This window comes from Myotis myotis, unplaced genomic scaffold (assembly GCF_014108235.1).
Source record: "Myotis myotis isolate mMyoMyo1 unplaced genomic scaffold, mMyoMyo1.p scaffold_m19_p_13, whole genome shotgun sequence".
NCBI lineage: Eukaryota > Metazoa > Chordata > Mammalia > Chiroptera > Vespertilionidae > Myotis > Myotis myotis.
In genome coordinates this window covers 37,181,214-37,199,605 of record NW_023416317.1, presented here as the reverse complement: position 1 = coordinate 37,199,605, position 18,392 = coordinate 37,181,214, and the positions used below count along the sequence as shown (strand labels likewise).

The following is an 18,392-nucleotide window of genomic DNA, read 5'->3' as shown; positions in this document are numbered from 1 at the left end:
ATCCATCCAACAATCAAATATTTATTTTTTACTGTCAGACACTCTTTACATGTTGGATTTATGATCCTAAACAAGAGAGGAAAAGCCCATTTCCTGATGAAGCTTCCATTTTTATGGAGTAGAGAACAATTTCAAAATAAACTTTCAGCAAAAGATTGTCTCTGATAACCATAAATGCTACAAAGACAATGAAGTAGGAGCTGTGATAGAGTGACTGGAAGTGGGTAACTGCTGACCGTATGGTCAGAGAAGGCCTTTCTAAAGAATGCATATGGCACAGGCTTCTCAAACTTTGATGTACCTGTGAATCAGCTGGGGATCTTGTGAAAATGCAGATTCTAGCTCAGAGATCTCATGTAGAGCCTGAGATTCTGCATTTCTAATGAGCTCCCAGGTGATGCCAATACACTAGGTCTTTGCCGGAAGCCGGTCCATCCTTGCTGCTTGACACAGTCGCTGCAGGATAGAAACATCTGCACAGCATATGTTTCAAGGGACCTGGCGTATATAGCATACTGTTCTTAATATGTTTACTCCCCTTAGCGCTGTGTGTTTTAACCAAGGTCACCTTTCCGAGAAAGGTTGTTTCCCCAGGTAGGGATTTTTCCCTGAAGTTAGGGAGGGGATGAAACTCCTTAACTAAGTGCCAGGCGGGTAGGTAATCACTTTAACTACAAACAATCATGCTTAAGCTACATAATCTTTACTCCCTGGAATGGAGATAAGAAACGCCCTAACCTTTGTAATAGAAATTGACAGGATTAAAATCAAATGGTATAAATACGGATGTAACAAGACAATAAACGGCAGAACCTCTCTGGAGATCCAGACCAGAACTTGGCTGGAGATCCTGGCTGGAGATCCTGGCTAGGCTGCTGATCAACTGAACACTGTCTCTGTGTCCTTCCTTCTTCGCCGACTCCGTCTACGCCTTTGGGAACCCCTGGACCTGCTGGGGTTGGACCCCGGCAGGTCTTCTCTTGGACTCCACTTTGAATTCTAAGAACTTTAAATAAGAAATGAAAATGGTAAAACAAATTGGGGTAGGAGTATTCATTTTCAACAGCAATCATCTGTAGGAATTGGGGGAAGGAACTGAGACAAGCCCAGCCTTCTTTCCACCTCATTTCCAATTTCCTCTCATTTGTTGTCATAGGAGGCTCCTTGACATGGTGAAAAGTATGAGCTCTTAGACCAGACAGTCCTGGGTTTCAATCCTGTCTCTACCTCTACACAGCACTGAGGCTTTGGGCATTTCACCTACTCTCATAAATCTCAACCTTCTACATTGTAGGACGTTGAGTTATCCATCTGGCTTAAAGAAAATAATCAATAAATACTAGACACTCTGATCTAACCTCACTTTTAAGCTCTTTCTCTTTGGCTATTCCTACTTTAAGGATATAAAAATGTAAAAAGTAGACCAAAACCCCTGATTTCATAGCCTTTATTGCAGCTAGAGATGGCCATGACCATGTGACACAGTCAAGGTCAATGACACATTGATGGAAATCCCTGGCAGGAGGGGGATGCAGAGGAAGGACATTCCTTCCTCCATTCAAAGGCAAAGTCTCATAAGGAAGAGTCCTTGCCCTTTGTCCTTCACTCTTCCTGTCTACACAACAGAAATAAGTTCTAAAGGTGCAGCAGGCATCTTCCAACCACGAGGTGACAAGTATGAGGATGGCAAATAGCATATTAAGAAGAGCAGAGCAGAAAGGTCAAGAGTGTGAGTGCCTGTGAGTATTACTGTTGCTGTTCTAGCCCTGGGCTGCTTAGCTCCAGACTCTTCAAAATATGAGAAAAATAAGCCCTGATTTTTTAAGCTTATGTTAGATGCTCGGATTCTTATAGGTAAATGCAATTCATATGTCATTATTTAGTACAGCTGTTATTATTTCTTCTGGAGCTATTTAGTAGTAGGAAAAGGCATATTTAATAAAAAAAACACCCTTTGTCAGTGTACTTAATAGTAATCTGCAGCTGTCTGCCAAAAGTCAGATTTCAGAAAAGACACCCATTGCATTTTAATCCTGATTTGTATGACCACTGAAGATAACGTGAAAAGCTTCATACAGCAACCCCTAAATTGTCAAGACAAATGTACTAGTAAAGTGCCCACTTTTTAGAAATTGGAATTGGAATTCCCCAGTTCTGGCATAACTGATGATGTTACCACATAATGAATAACCCAATGTCAACTCTCATTTCAAACCAAATCTGGGACACCCTGCAAGAAATAAACAAAATAATTGCACTGGGTCCTGTCTGGAAAAACATGGCACATTATTATACTAAATAAAAAAATGAAATTAACATGATGAATGAATTGCTATGACAAACGATTGGAAAATTGAGATGTGAAACTGAGTACATACCTTGTTAGCCTTTTCTATAAAATGTTTTTTCTCATTTCAAACAAAAACTCAACAATGTAGATATTAATGATTTGAAGTATTTTTAAAAATGGAAGTATACAACTTATATCTCTTAAAAGAGGGCCATCATATGAGCCTTAGCAGGGAATTGATTTAATTAACACAAACCTTATTTTTACAACTTGGCTGAACTTCAGTGATAACACTGATATGAGGAGCAATCTTGGGTCAAGTCAGTTCAGAGTTTCCCAGTTCTATGAAACAACACTGCTCCAGTTATACGGTGGCATTTTAATGATTTTCAAACACTATTTTGAAGTTCTAAAAATATCATGCATGAGGCTGCCTTTCCTGCTAGACATGCCATCAATTTGTGAATTTTAAGGTAGTTTCCTCTATTAAGTGCAGGTGAGAAAAAAGAAATATATACCTCACTATTTTTTATGGTAATTTCATAATCATGCTGGCTTGCAGAGTTGCTTTACCTTGATAAAAATACTACATACTTTTGTGGGATATTTATAATAAGGTAGCAATAGAAAAAATATGTTCTGGCAAACCCAGAAAAAATATGTTCATGGCAGCCCTTCAACACTCTGACCCATATCTTGCCCTATGCACCTCTTCCATTTGGCTGTCCCTGACTTGTATCATCCTATATAATAAAAGGCTAATATGCAAATCGACCGAAGGGCAGAATGACCGGTTGCTATGACATGCACTGACCACCAGGGGGAAGACACTCAATGCAGGAGCTTCCCCCTGGTGGTCAGTGTGCTCCCACAGGGGGAGCGCTGCTCAGCCAGAAGCCCTGAGCCAGGCTCATGGCTGGCAAGCGCAGCGGCGGTGGCAGGAGCCTCTCTGCCTCCTTGGCAGCGCTAAGGATACCTGACTGACGGCTTAGGCCCACAGGGAGCAGATCTAAGCCATCAGTCGGACATCCCCCGAGGGCTCCCAGACTGCGAGAGGGTGCAGGCCGGGCTGAGGGACCCCCTGAGTGCACAGTTTTCATGCACGGGGCCTCTAGTTTGTAATAATATAAGTAAAGTGTTTCCTTGAGTTCTGTGAGCTGTTCCAGCGAATTATTCATGTGGAAATCCCCAACTCTGAGCCAAGTTGGACAAAAGTTTGTGTGTTCCCTGGGCACCCAATACTGTGGTTAGCATCTGAAGTGTGGGAAGGAGCCCTTAAACCTGAGGAGTCTGACACTAACTCTGGGTACTTAGTGTCAGAACTAAATGAAATTACAGGACATTCAGTAGGTGTGCAGAGAGTTGCAGAATGGGTATGGAAAACCCCCACACATTTGGTGTCAGAAGTGTGAATAAACACAGTACACACTGACCTTCTGTATTCTCAAATACCAAAGACATTGTAAAAACAAAAATATACACAGGGATGTCCACACTTTTCTCTCACTGGGTGGCCATTACACTTGCTCTCATATCCAAGTAACTTTAATTATAAGACAGCTCTTCCCCTGAGTATGTAAAACATGCCACAGTGTTTAGTCATGCAAATACACAGGAAAAAGTCATGTATTTGCAAACATTTCAAATAACAGAAAGGGGGGAGGGGCAATCCATAACTGTTCTCCATTTGTGTTGTCATTTCAAGAGACAATATATTTAAAACACTCACACACATTTTTCAAAAAAGCTGGAGTAAAAGAGCCCATTCTTAACAAGACATAGCTATTGTTATGTCTTGTCAAATAGCTATTTCTAATAAATAACTTACAACATAGGAAAGCCCTACATGACAACTGTTTTTCTCTGGTCACCAAATTATCTAATTATACTCCTGATTAAACAAAATAATAGCAGCATTTTTTCAGTATTATGCTTTGTCAGTTGACATAAAATGCAGGTTGCTTCTTAGTAAGCTATAGACAGGAAATATAAGGCAAGCAACATAAAGTCTTAGAACCCTTCAAGGATCATTGAGAAGCTTGTTTTCAAATAAAACAAATTATTATATGGTCATATACTACAAAATACAGATATACATTTCTTTGCAACATTCCACCCTAACAACCACTAAATTTGAGTTCTTAATTTTGTACATAAAATGAAATTTGCACTTCCAAGTATTGAGCTGTTGCAATTTAGATGAAACGGAGAAATGTATTTTTAATCACATCATTTTAACTTTACTTGTCACTATCAATTCATTTTCCCTCTAATAAAACAAATTGGTATAAATCTTTTTATTTTGATAAAATTATTTTCCTATCCTCATCCTATTTGTGTAGGGATATGAACTTTTGGTTCTTGTCAATTGAGTTTTTAATACAAAGAAGAGAATGTAAATTCCTGTGAGTCTCTATGATTTTGGAATAGGTACCAAATACTGATCACTTAGATTATGAATATTCATGAGTTGCTGTTACTTAAAAAGACTTTTTTTTTTCCTTTCAGAGTTTTTGAATAAACAATTTCAAAATGTTACCCCATCTGTCAATGTTTTCTGAAAACAGTACAAACCTTCTTTTTTATCTTCTGGAGTAATCTTCACTTTTGTATCTGTTATATCTTTGAAGGACGCCAGAAAAAGTACCACATCTCCTTTCTCATTCTTTATGGGCACAATATCCAATAGGCACCAAAATGGAGACCCTGCAACAGTAATAAAAAAATACAGATCAACCACTGCCTTGTATGGTTTTTCTACGAAAATCTCAAAAATTAGTGCTACAGTTAATAAAGTTCTTACTGTTTTCTTCTGTCCCACAACTTCCCCCCTCAACATATTAAAAATGTCAGTTTTCAGATTCCATAAATGTCTAGCCCATGTGCATTCTCTGAAAATAAGGCAGTATTTTAAACAAAAACACTTGTCTGTGCTGAGACATTTCTGCTTATGTCATTCAAATTGTATTTCTTCTTTGAACTTGTTGTTGATGGTGAAGAATTCCACTTCATGAAGCATTGCCCCTTCCCACCCCCATCACACTCTAGTCCATAAATAAAGACCTTTGTTTGGTATGAGTTTGCTAGAGGTTTATTTAGTCAATTTTAAAAAATCAATGATTGTTCACCAGAAACACTAAAATAAAAAAGATGGAAAATACCAAGTTTGGGTTGAATGTGTAGTCACTTAAACTGTCCTATTTTGCTGGCTGGTAGAAAATTAGCAAATACTTTAAAACTCTTTGGCAGTATTAAGATATATTCTCACAACAACATTATACAGCAATGTGTATGAACAATGTATAATAACTGACAATGGAGAAATATCAATAAGAAAATGTTGAACAAAAGTAGCCGGACACAAATGAGTGGAATGCAATATGAATGCATTCACATATACTAGTAATACAAAGACAGGCAAAACTAATTGATGGTGTTAGAAGTCAGGTGAGTGGTTAGCATTGGCATATCATGATTAGAAGGGGACACATCTCAGGGAATTCTGGGATGCTGGTCAACTTTTTTTTTTTATGATCTTCATGTTTACATAGGAGTGTTCAGTTTTTGAAAACTCATCCACTCTACACTTCTGCTATGTGTATTTTTCATTATGTGTGTTTTATTTCAAGAGCACATTTTATAAAAGCAATAATGTTCAATTCTAATTTTTGAGCAAAAGAACCATGAGAAATGTCTTAAATAGACTCAAGTGCAAGCCTAAGGCTTATGTTTTGAAAAGTTTTTATATACAGGGGTTAGTCAAAGTAGGTTTACAGTTGTTTGTATGGAAAAACACATACAGGTAATGATTATTACAATACCTTTATTAAATCAAAAGAATAAACTCGGTGTTTTGACTACTCACAGCTGTAAACATACTTTTTCCCACCCCTGTATTTTAAAATACATATTTTAAAAGTTTATAAAAGTTTGCACTAGATTTCATGCTGAAAAGGATTGCTGGGCAGAAATATTTGAAAATTAGTCAATTACTTTTTGTTGCTTAAAAAGTAAACTATTAATCTATTCACAGAAATTTTCCTTCAATTTTCTTTTGATAGGAAAACAACCCTCAGTGCTGTAAATTTCCATCTTACATGGGCATTGATCTCAAAGTTGAGTATAAGACAGAATCAGAAATAGAAAAATATTTTGATATTTTACAGTATCAGATCTCACAAGTTCCAACCAACACAGCTGATGTGTGTCCATCCTGCCTTGCAATCTATCACTTTTCTCTAGTTGGACACTAGGTGAAGCAGTTGGTTGTATTTAGGAGTCATCTGACATAAACACCCCATTTTATTATAGCTGTTGCTGTTGTCGTTTTTTGTTTTTTTTTTAAAACTGTGGTTGAATTCACATGCAATAAATGCGTATATGATGTGTGTCTACTATATAAAGCATGAATGGAATATGTGCCTGCCCCCCTCATCCTTCCAAAAGTTTTAAAGCCATGATTTTCTCTTTGTTCATTTGACTCATCTCTGTGGTTTCCTTTCATTCATCTCTCTTCATATCTATGTTACAGCAACTCCATTTCAACACTTCATCACCAGACTCCAGGAGACCTGGGATCCAACCACAGCTCCCACATTAACTAGCCATGAGACCACCATACAGAAGTCAATTCACTTCTCTGGAACCTGGTTCCCTCAATTGCAATATTCTTACATTCTCCGGTCTAGGGTGGATAGAGTGCCCCCAAAATGTGAGACAATAAATTCATTCTGTTGTTTGTGACTAATGAAGAAACCTCATAAATGAGCCATATTTTTTGGAAGAACACTGCTATCCCCATCAACCCAGAAGGGGTCTTACTTCAATTTTTTTATGGCTACTACTTCAAGTTGAAAGCCCTCTTCACGAATTCTGCAGCAATGGTAGGAACAAAAAGAATAGGGCCAAGCTATCAATCAGCATCTAGAGTCAGTAACAGTGGGGGCACGGATAATGGTATGAATTTGATATTTTGGTTCACATTTTAAAGCATCTCTCTGTCAATTACCTTATAAGAGCATCATCCAAGTCAGAATAGAGGTTATTAATTTTCCTGAAAAGCCATTTTATCTATACACTCCAACAAGCACCATTATTGTCTCCACAGAGCTTTCGCACAGGTGCACCAATGTATTTGAGAGAGAGGCAAAAGCACAAAATGAGATGAAAGCCAGGAAATAACTGCCAACACCACAATATTTTCTCACAACCCTAGATGCACATCTGTCATTTCACATCATGTTCTGGGAGAGCTGAAAGATCACTTTGAGGTCTGTCTTTTAAGATACAATGAGATGTGATTCTCTGACACTGTATAAATTCAATAAAACTTCATTAATATGGGTACCTCTAAATTCAAGTTTTATACTGATTTGGCATAAACTAGGCTGATGTCTACCTTCCCATTGCATAAATAACCCCCCCCCCCCAAAAAAAAAAGAGTATTAAGGGAAATAGTGTACGGGACATATAGACTTATTTTCTCCTTCCCTACCTTCTTCCCTTCTCTCAACTGCTTCTTCACATTTATCCATGTGAACTGCCTTACAAATATGGCATTGGGCACCTTTAAAGTTAGAAAGCAAGGCATGACACTCGCTTCCTTCTCCTGAAAGAGGATGAATGCCAAAAGCTTCTAACCAGGTTCAAAGCAAGACCTTTCACATGATTTCTTTACTTATCCTTCCCTGCTCTCCCACATCTCTCCACCAGGCCCTCTGCCCTGGCTCTCTGACAAAATCTTCAACCTTACACGACTGTGATAATTCACAGCTATTCCCCAGGGTCTGCCTCTTCTTTCTTTACTTAAGAGCACAATGATGGGCATGCAACACCATTCAGCTTGCAGTGATTCAGGCCTGGTACTGCAAGTCTTAGGGTTAAGGTGGTAGGCAGCCAATCTCCTGCCCTCAAATCCAGAGATGTGAAGGATCCTTAAAAGCAGGGTTAGAGGGCAGAAATCTCGTGTCAGTTGTAACTCCTTTTGTATACAGCAGCCAGTAATTACCACGTGGGTTGGTGAGAGCTAAAACTGATGAGGCTCTGACTGGATGTAAGTTAATAACACCTTTACTTTCCATGGTTAAATACAATTCATGAGAAGAAACAGGGTTTATACCCTATATGGTAAAATGTATTTTCAGATTGCATAAATAATTACACAGAGCTTAAATCTGGTGGAATGTTCCATTTTGGTACTTTCTTTCTCTTCATTGGGAAACAAGGGCACAGGAGCATTTGACTTGCTAACATTTACAAGTAGAAAAAAATTTATATGTGTTCCATATACACCCTGCCCTTCCCCCCAAAAAAAAGATTATATTTGGCAATAAGTGAAAATTAATGATAAGGTTACCAGTATAAGTTCATGGTTCAATAACTTAATACAAGGAGGTACAGGTATACAGAAAACTGAGTTGTGAATTGTTCCCTTTTCTTTAATGACTCATATGCTGTCATATGAGTTGTTACTAGTTACACTTCTCAATGTAACACAAAATGGAATATGGATATTTTGCATGTCCTCATGTTTTTTGTATCAAGTAGGATTTTGATTGGATTTTTAATGATAAATATTTGTGACTTTTAGTTTTTGCAATTATGACAACAGTAATGTGATAGCCTAAATGTTATCAGCATCAGTATCATGTGACCTAAATATTTTCAGGAGTTCCTCACATTTCACATTAAATCTGATAAGTCTTATTCTCAACAACTGTTGTCTCAGTGCTACATACTTATTGATGTGGTGACATGTTTGACAGTTTTTAAACATTAGTCCAGGGGACATGAATTGGGGTGGGGTGGGACAAGACCACAGGTAGGTGAACAAGGCCACCTTGTTCATGGTAGCTGAATGCTGGGACACTGCTGTCTGTAGCAGAAAGAGTAGAGCATCATGGGAATGCTACTGAGTCACTGCCGAGCTCTTAGTTGTCCCTCCTCTTCACTCCATTTGCTAGTGCCTTGTTTTGGCCTTTATCATCTCTCACCCACTCTTCAAGTGTTCTCCCTGTCTCTAGCCTTTCTCCCATGCTACTTCCAATAAGCTGTGAAAAACACCCAATGATTTTTCACTGTTTGCTTAAAGCATCAGCATAACATTCCAAACATTTATTAATATGAAAGGTCTATTTTCAAGAGACTAGAAGGAAAACAGGGATGGGATGGGATGGGTAGTACAAGGAATGAACTTAAAGGACATGTCATATTAAAACAAAAAGCAAGAAGTCCCCTGGAGTACCCAGAGCAGACAAGCCCCTACAGCAACCTCACCAGCTCTTTCTGGTGTTTGTACTATGCTAAGGGATAAAAGCAATAATTCTTTGGTGTAATAGCAGGTAAAGGCTTCACCTTATCTGCAGAGAACACCTCTTTCAAGGACTACCCATCTGCAGTGCAGATCGCATATGTTTTAGATCTTTGCTCAGTCCCTGTGGAATATGACTTGAGTAGACATCTTTCTTCCAAACACCTCAGGATACTAGTGGACCAAAGTGAGGGGCAGTGGGCCCTGACACCTTGTGTAGTAGTGAAGGGTGGAGTGGGGTTGATGAGAGATGATCTGAACCAGCTGGAGACCATCCTGAGCTGAGCAGTGGCTACAAACACCTGTCATTTCAATGTTTAATGACTAAAGAAGAGCTCATAAAACAATGTATTTTAACTTTGTTTCTGTGTAGAAAAGATGGGCAAAATACACACAACATATTAATGGTGGTGGATTGTGGGATTATCATTTCTACTTTTTTTTTCTTCTCACGGTCCTTCCTTATTTTCAGTTTTTCTAGAATAAGCATGAGAAAATACATAGTGCAGTTCTGGCAACTCTACAGATTTAGAGTAAGAATGTAAGGAGTTCAAGACTGGACAATAAGAGTGATGAGATCAAATTTCTGGGGCAACCAATTTACATATTCTCCATGATTTAAGTTCTGATAGATGATCCACTTCAAAATTTGAGAAAAGTTAGGATATTTGTAAAACGAGATAGAAAGGAAGGGAGGAAGGAAGAGAGGAAATAGGGAAGATCAGATCAAGTGATGCTTAACTGATTCGAAGGTACCAAGCTTTGGAGTATTTTTTTCCCCCTCTTTCCATTTTGCTCCAAATTCCCTTTGTCCTTAAATAAAATACTTTCTTCTTCTCCTAGGAGTATGAATGGTCATGTCTCACAAATCTCTAATAATTATGTAGAAGAGAAGCTTGAGAACTTGAGATCTAAAGAATATCCCCAGATGGGCTCAGTCAATAGTTCCAACATCCTTGCTCAGCAAATCATTTACTGGATCATTGACCAGTAGAGCTATTACTTGCTTTAAGACAACCAAGCTGCTTCTGATGATAAACACAGATAATTCTTACCTACAACTGAAAGGATTTTCAATATGGTTTAAACACAAATTCAAGTGGGATAGGTTTGGAGGAGGAGCCAGGACATCTGGGTATATTCTAGTGAGAAATACAGACAAAGTAGTCCTGACAATATAATGCACACAACAAGGACTTTATCAATCCTTGATTATGTACTAGACACTGTCCCACATGCTTTATATAGATTATACCTAAATTTCTCATCAATCTGACCAATATTTTACCAAACTAAACTAAAAATTGGGTAGTATTGTCTTCAGAGTAACATACCTAATAAGTGTCAAAGACCAGAATTTAACACAAATCTTAGTTTGATATTCTAATTTTGCTTTGATATATACTTTAGGAATGATCCTATTCTGTGAACAATGTTTTAGGAATTGAGTTTCACTTCCATTTAATTTTTATTTTTACCCATGCTAGAGGACATAATGAATAATACATGTACTTTTAAAAATGTCACATTATAAAAGAAGAAAATAAAGTAAAACTGGTCAACAAATTTTACTCTCAACCCCATAATAAGAGTATAACTTCTATTTGAAATCAGACTCAACTGCTTTGGTTTCAGATTGGAATACATCCTTAATTAAGGTACACATGGCACTCATTCTTAATTTGCTTGAGTAGCCAATGAGACAATGAGATCAGAAAATCCACCATTAGTGCTGTTTTCAATTGAGACAAAGAGAATGTACTTATACAAGCTTCATGATTGAAGCTTCTAAGTACAGTTACCTAGTTGCTCATGGGTATGTACTAGTGTGTTACTGGCTGTTGAGTCGGCTCCAATTCCTGGTGACAACATGAGTGAGTGATGCCTACAATGTCTTGCCCTCAACAGTCCTGCTTGGCTCACAGAGACTCATGACAATGGATTCTTTTATAGTTGGTTTTTCTCTTTTCCTGCTGCCTTCTAGTTTTACCCCAGAATAATTGTTTTTCCAAAGAACCCTGACTTTTCATGATGTTCCTGAAATAGGACAGCTTCAGTTTCGTCATTTTTGCCTCCAGCGATGTTTCAGGCTTATTTTCCTTCAAGATCCACTATTAATTTGTGCTGCACCATATTCTGACCTTATTCACAAAGCCTTTGAGTCCTCATTTCAGTATGTTCCTGCTTCTCAATTTCCTAGAAAGCTTCAGAAAAGGTGATCTCCAGCTTTAGGTAGGACACATGGCAACATCCTCTGGACTCATTTTCTAAGACGGGAAATAACAAAAGAGAACTGAGTCCCAATCAACTTTTAAAAATCCTCTGGGGAAAAGAAGGCCAGAGATGAGGGACAGTTTTTAGCAGAAAAATGTCTGATCCAACAGGCTTGGCTTTGTGATTGCTACTTGTAAGCCACTTCTTTCTGAAAATAAGCCACTGAAACAGACTTACTCCCTTGATACTTGACTTTAAGATTTCTTCAAACTCGTAGTTGTCTGGTGGAAAAGAACTTGTTTAAATGAGCATTTGAGAATCAAGTTACGTGTTTATAACTGCACCAAGTTTTTGTTGGAGGAATCTATGGATTTTGCAGGGCAATGGAAATGATTTTTGGTGTCAATAAACATAATGCACACATGATCTCATGATGGTCAGGGGGTTTGGGGACTCTGGGAAATAGTTTAGGATTCAAAAGAAAATATTTGGAGATAGCATTGCAAGTAATTGAACATAAAGTTGTTCATTCATGTAACAGATATTTACTGAGTGCCTGTTATGGCCAGAAACTGTCTTAAGTGTTTGAATAAGTCAGCAAACAAAACAGAATAGATCTCTGTCCTGTGCCCTGAGAGAACTTATATTCTACTCTGGAGAGAAAAACAGTGAAATTATAAATAATTATAAAATTTACTTGAAGGTTTTAAATGCTACAGCAAAAAGAAAATGTAGAACAGGGTAAGGGCACATAGAATGTGGAAAAAGGTGGTGTAGAACTGTAGCTTGACATTTTTAAGGAATGATTCACACAAGTGCCACTTAACCTTTGTGTGCTATTGCTGGTCCTCTTAGAAGCAAACCATGGGAAGGTCATAATGTAGGTCTGAGGTCAAACAAAGGAGAGAAGGAAGGAAACTGGATGTTGGTATCTTAGACTGCAGTGTAGTTCTAAAGAAAGTTCACTAAGGCCCTCAGGGAGTCATCTAGTCAAGTCAGCCATCAAAGCAGCCCTGCATCTCCTTGCTTCCCTCAGTCATTGGCTGGGAGCAGCCCATGGAAAGTTTGGCCTCTGTGCCAACACAGTGATGTGTTTCAGAGCACAGCAGCTGGGGCTATCAGCCAACCACTCTCCTGTAATGAGATACAAGAAGCACATTCTCGTGGTTGCCATATTAGTATAGTAGACATCTCATATTTTGAACAGAATAGCATTGTGCCCCTTCTTCTTGTCCTTGCACTTCCATATTCCATTGGGAACCAAACTCTTCTCTGCATGGAGCCTCAATAGAGCTATCAAGCCAGGTGCTCTGACTAGTCCTCACTGGAGGGATGAGAAAATGGTCCATCCTGGACCAAATTACATTCTCTTGGTCTGGTAACTTAATCTTGAACAGAGGGACCCAAGATGAAAAATGGAGCAAGCAGATTCATTCAACAATAAGGGCCAGAAAAATCTTCCCAGTTATTCCTACTACGTAGACTTTACAGAACACACTACTTCCTATCTTTTTCAAGAGCTGATTGCTCATTACTTTCTCTGATTCCATAAGTAACAACATGTTTTCAATAAATTATTATTTTTGCCTAAGATAACCAGAATCAATTAATGTTGATTATGAAGAGCCGTAATTACAAAGTTATATAGTATTTAGAAAAGAATAGTAAAGATGTAATGGAAAGAACACAGGGCTTAGATGACATTGCATGTGGTCGAGTCCTGGGTTCTTCATTTCCTTGCTGAGTATCCTCAGATATAAGTTTTGTATCTGTCTGCATCACATCTGCATACTGGATATATGGACACTTCTCGTGGTTAAGAGCTTTGAAGAGATCAATATATGTAAAAGTATCTCATACCTTTTGACTAGTTATTTATGTAAAGTAAGGGTTTTGCCTGTATGTTTGATTTTTTCACCATCAAAAGCAATCAGGCACAACTATGGCTCAGTATTAATATTTGTTAAAGCCAGGTGGTAGTATGGGGAGAGAGTTTTTATTATAAAAATCTCTGTTTTCTGTGTACGTATGAAACATTTCATGCTTTTTTTTTCTAATTAAGGAAACATCACTTTGGAAAATGATGAATTATTTAGCATTTCCTTGAACATCTAGTCTAATTTTAAGTTGTAATACACAAAGTCATCTTAAATTGCTGGAATTAGAAAAGATATTAGAGATTATGAGGTGGAACTCTTTATTGTAAAGATGAAAATCCTAAGTTCAGAGTGGTGAAGTAAACTGTCCAAGGTCAAAGTGTTAATTGTTGGAAGAGTTGAAACTAGATCTCAAGTCTTATGACTTTCAGTTTTATGAGGTTTGTGCTAAAACACTGCATTTCTTCAAACATTAAAAAAAATCACCAAAGGAAAAAATATCACGTAAGTGAATAATCTAGTTTGTTATCTTTATAGGAAAAAGTATAGTGTTTGTATATATTATTGTTTAAATAAGCCAGAACATGTAACAAATTCAGCATTGATCAAATCCTTTTTAAGCAATTAGGTTCAGAATTAGAATCTATGTTTAAAAGGTTGGGCAAAGACGCTAAAAAAAAAATAGAAAATATTTTCTGTGAGCGATCAGAAATTTTGAGATTAGAGTTTGGAAACAAAGAAATAGGCATGGAAAAGATATGGTTACGGAGCTCCTGACAATTCTCCAGGGTATAAATAGAAGATGGCAGTTTGAGGTGTCAAGTTAGCACTTTCCAAGAACACACAGACAACAAACATACTGAACATTTCTCCTATTGTGCAAACTCCACTCAGCGAAGACTCATAAGCGCTGTGCCAGATTGCCCTGAGTCACAACTTGGCAGGCATGTGAGACAAAACACTTAGATGCTTCCTCAACTTATTGCTTCTCCCCTCACATGAAGCTGATAGCCCACCAGCAACTCCAGAACAAACCCTAGTGCCTGGGGAAGCATTGCTGTACCCACCATGTTCAGGTGAGGTATTAGCATTGACAAGCCTGCCCCAAGACAGACTAATGGTTAGTGAAAAATAAATTTATGCATAGTATTCTTTCTCTAGCCTTTATATGATTATAGGCATTTTCCTCCAAAACAAAATAGGACATTTGGAATCTATACATGTAATTAAAATATGACAATTCAGAATTCTTCTAACCTTGTGGGCTCCAATTTGTTATTAATCTTCAGATGTCAGCCAACTTTTTCTGTAAAGGGCTAGGTACTAAATATTTTTAGCTTTGCAGTTCATATAGTCTCTGTCTCAACTACTTAATTCTACAGTGATAGTGCTAAAATAGTAATAGGTAATACATAAACAAATGAGCATGGCTGTTTAAAAAAACATACACATCCTTTACAGAAACAGGCATCCAGTCAGATATGGTCCATGGTACTTTGTCCTACGTAGAAGCCTACAGATTACTGTACACTAGGAGTTCATTCTTGATTCTTTGAGAGTCTTGACCAGACTCTATACTACCACAATATTTATAAGAAGCACTATTTGTAGGTGCAAGAACCAGGTAAAGTCTTTCTTTAGGTAGAACCTAGACCATTGGTCGGCAAACTGCGGCTCGGCAAACCGCGGCTCGCGAGCCACATGCGGATCTTTGGCCCCTTGAGTGTGGCTCTTCCACAAAATACCGACTTCTGCGCATGGGCCACGAAGTTCCAATTGCACTGTAGGTGCGCACCTGCACGTGGTATTTTGTGGAAGAGCCACACTCAAGGGACCAAAGAGCCACATGTGGCTCGCGAACCGCGGTTTGCCGACCACAGACCTAAACTATGAATGTCTTAGTAGTGTGCATTCTAAAAGATTATCCAGACAACCCTATTTTTTTTAAGTAAAATGTAGTCACTTCTTTTCTCTTTTGATTACAAGAATGGACTTATTTTTCAATAGAAAAATAGGCTTAACTATCAATGACCTAAAAGGGTCACTGAAAAGGCCCATCTTTCCATTCCAAAACAGAAGCTACTTTGGAGATGATGGCATAGAATAGGAACTTTCTGAGCTGCATTAAAAAGCAAACTACAAGCGAATCAGGAGTCTAGAGGAGTGAAATGGACATTGTGGTCAGAGTCTATAAGCCTCAGGCCAAAGCAACTAGAAGCTGAAATATGTTCCACACTTCTCCTCTGGCAATCTCTTTTATGCATGGAGCAGAACAGGTAGTTTCCTAAATCATTGTAGACATTATACACAATGAAACAATCTTAGGCAAAAGGGGATTTTTTAAACCTTAAAATACATTCCGAGTTTAATGTTTTCTCTTCTAATAGTATCTGTTAGTCTCTTGCTGTTTGACTACTCTAGCATTTCTGAAAGAGTGCCTGTTTTTTTAAAAAAAAGTAGAATATGATGTTTAGAAAGAACATATACGCATATATGCATAACCCATGGATACAGACAATAGTGAGGGAAGGCCTGGGGTGGGATGGGGGCTGGGTAGGGGCAGGCAAGAGGGTGAAAAATGGGGGACATCCATAATACTGTCAACAACAACAACGATAATAATAAAAATAGTGGAACATGATGCTTCAAAAGATAATTTAGTGGACTCAAATTTGAGGAATTCTGGGAAAGTAAAGGCTTCGAGAAAAAAGAGCTCTTCTAATCAGATGAAATCAGCTCTCCATTTATATTTGGTTATATTGCCAATTGGTAGAGATGTACCAAGCCATATCTTGTCACTTGAAGTAATTTTTAACAATGATGCATCTTGGATCCTATCATCAGTGCTTGTGGATTAGTAAATATTGAAAAAAAAACACACACACACAAAAAAACCCATGCCCCAGACTTCCCACCCCTCTCATATCAAAACACATTCAGCCAACAAAGTATAAAAAGAATGATGCACATTTTAGTCATTCTTGACACTTTCTTCCTTCTCATCCTCCAAATCAAAGAGATCAAATCCTGTCCACTCCAGTAGCTAATCCTCTGAAATCTGTTTTCAGCTCAGTCACTCTGCTGTCTTTATTGGCCACACCCTAGACCAGTGGTTCTCAACCTTCCTAATGCCACGACCCTTTAGTACAGTTCCTCATGTTGTGGTGACCTCCAACCATAAAATTATTTTCGTTGCTACTTCATAACTGTAATTTTGCTACTGTTATGAATCGTAATGTAAATATCTGATCTGCAGGATGTATTTTCATTTCAATTTACAAATTGAACATAATTAAAGCATAGTGATTAGTCACAAAAACAATATGTAATTATATATGTTTTCTGATGGTCTTAGGCGACCCCCATGAAAGGGTCATTCGACCCCCAAAGGGGTCGTGACCCACAGGTTGAGAACCGCTGCCCTAGAGGAAGCCAGAGATTCTCAAACTATTGCCTGGGTCAGAATCCCCTGAAGGCTTGTGAAAACAGGGATTGCGAGGCTCCACCTCCAGATCTGATTAAGTAGGTCTGCACTGAGGTACAGTGGGGCCTTGACTTACGAGTGTCCCGACTAAGGAGTTACGAGCCGTCTCTCGGCCAATTTATTGCTTTGAGTTGACAGAGTAATTTGAGTTAATGAGCTCCTTAACGAGCTCTGTCACGGAACGAATTAAACTCGTAAGTCAAGGCCCCACTGTATCTGTTAATTTGTATTGCTTACAAGTTCCAGCTGATACCAATATTATTGGCCTTCAGATCACACTCTGAGTAGCACTTGTCTGAGTAACCAGTATCAATTATGTGGACGCCTGGCAAACGTGACCTTTGTAAAATGAAATATTCATCATGTGACTTCCCTGCTTAGAACAATGAGAGCCTTTAGTTATCTGGCAAAAGCCTGAGCATTGTCTATAAAGCCCACGTGACCTAACTCCTGTCTACCTTTCCCCTCTCCCACGAGATACCTTACTGCCTGACACTTGGCCTTCTCTCCTTTTCTCAAATGAGGCAGTCTCTCGTAGGACCTTTGCACGTTCTCTTTGCCTAAAATGCTTTCATTCTTTCCTCCCCATTGCCAACTTCTACTTACCCTTCAAAATTTAACTCAAACATCACTACCTTGATGAAGCCTTCCTTGTACCTGAGATTGGGTTGGATTCCCCCCATTATTCCCTCCATAACAGCCTTTAATTTGCCTGCAAACTACTAACAGGTTCGTGTGATTATTTGATATATCTTTCTCAGGAGACAATAAAGGTCAATAGAACAAGAACTATGCCTTATTTTCTCTTACACTCTCCCATATTCAAAGCAGAGTGAGTACCTGGCCCAAACATCACATATTAAGATGAATTCCAACTTTATAATAATATTGCTATTGGTTGCAAGAATGACAGCTAACATTTACTGAGTGCCCACATGCCAGGCACATTACAGGCAACATTTCCTCTAAGCCTATGAAGAAGATGTTATTACTTATTATGACCATCTTACAGATGAGGAAATTGAAGCTCAGGAAGTTGAAGTACATTGCCCTAAATCACATAGTTCATAAGTGATGGGAGCTTTTTTTGCCTGGTAGGAACAAATCTAGACTCAGAATCATGACAGCAAACATTTATGTAGTTTTTATATTTTCTATCACTTACTTTCTTTACCTGATCCCCTTAACAGCTTTAAGAGAAAAATGTTATCTCTGCCT

At 38.2% G+C, this 18,392-nt stretch overlaps 1 protein-coding gene across 1 annotated transcript in view; it reads right to left on the bottom strand.

Annotated features, from left to right (window-relative positions):
* KCNH8 (potassium voltage-gated channel subfamily H member 8) overlaps positions 1-18,392 on the bottom strand; it is a 278,745-nt gene that overhangs the window by 146,343 nt on the left and 114,010 nt on the right. The window contains exon 3 of the mRNA XM_036333839.1: positions 4,865-4,996. Within this exon, the coding sequence (XP_036189732.1) occupies positions 4,865-4,996 (132 nt within the window). The remainder of the gene's footprint in view (positions 1-4,864; positions 4,997-18,392) is intronic.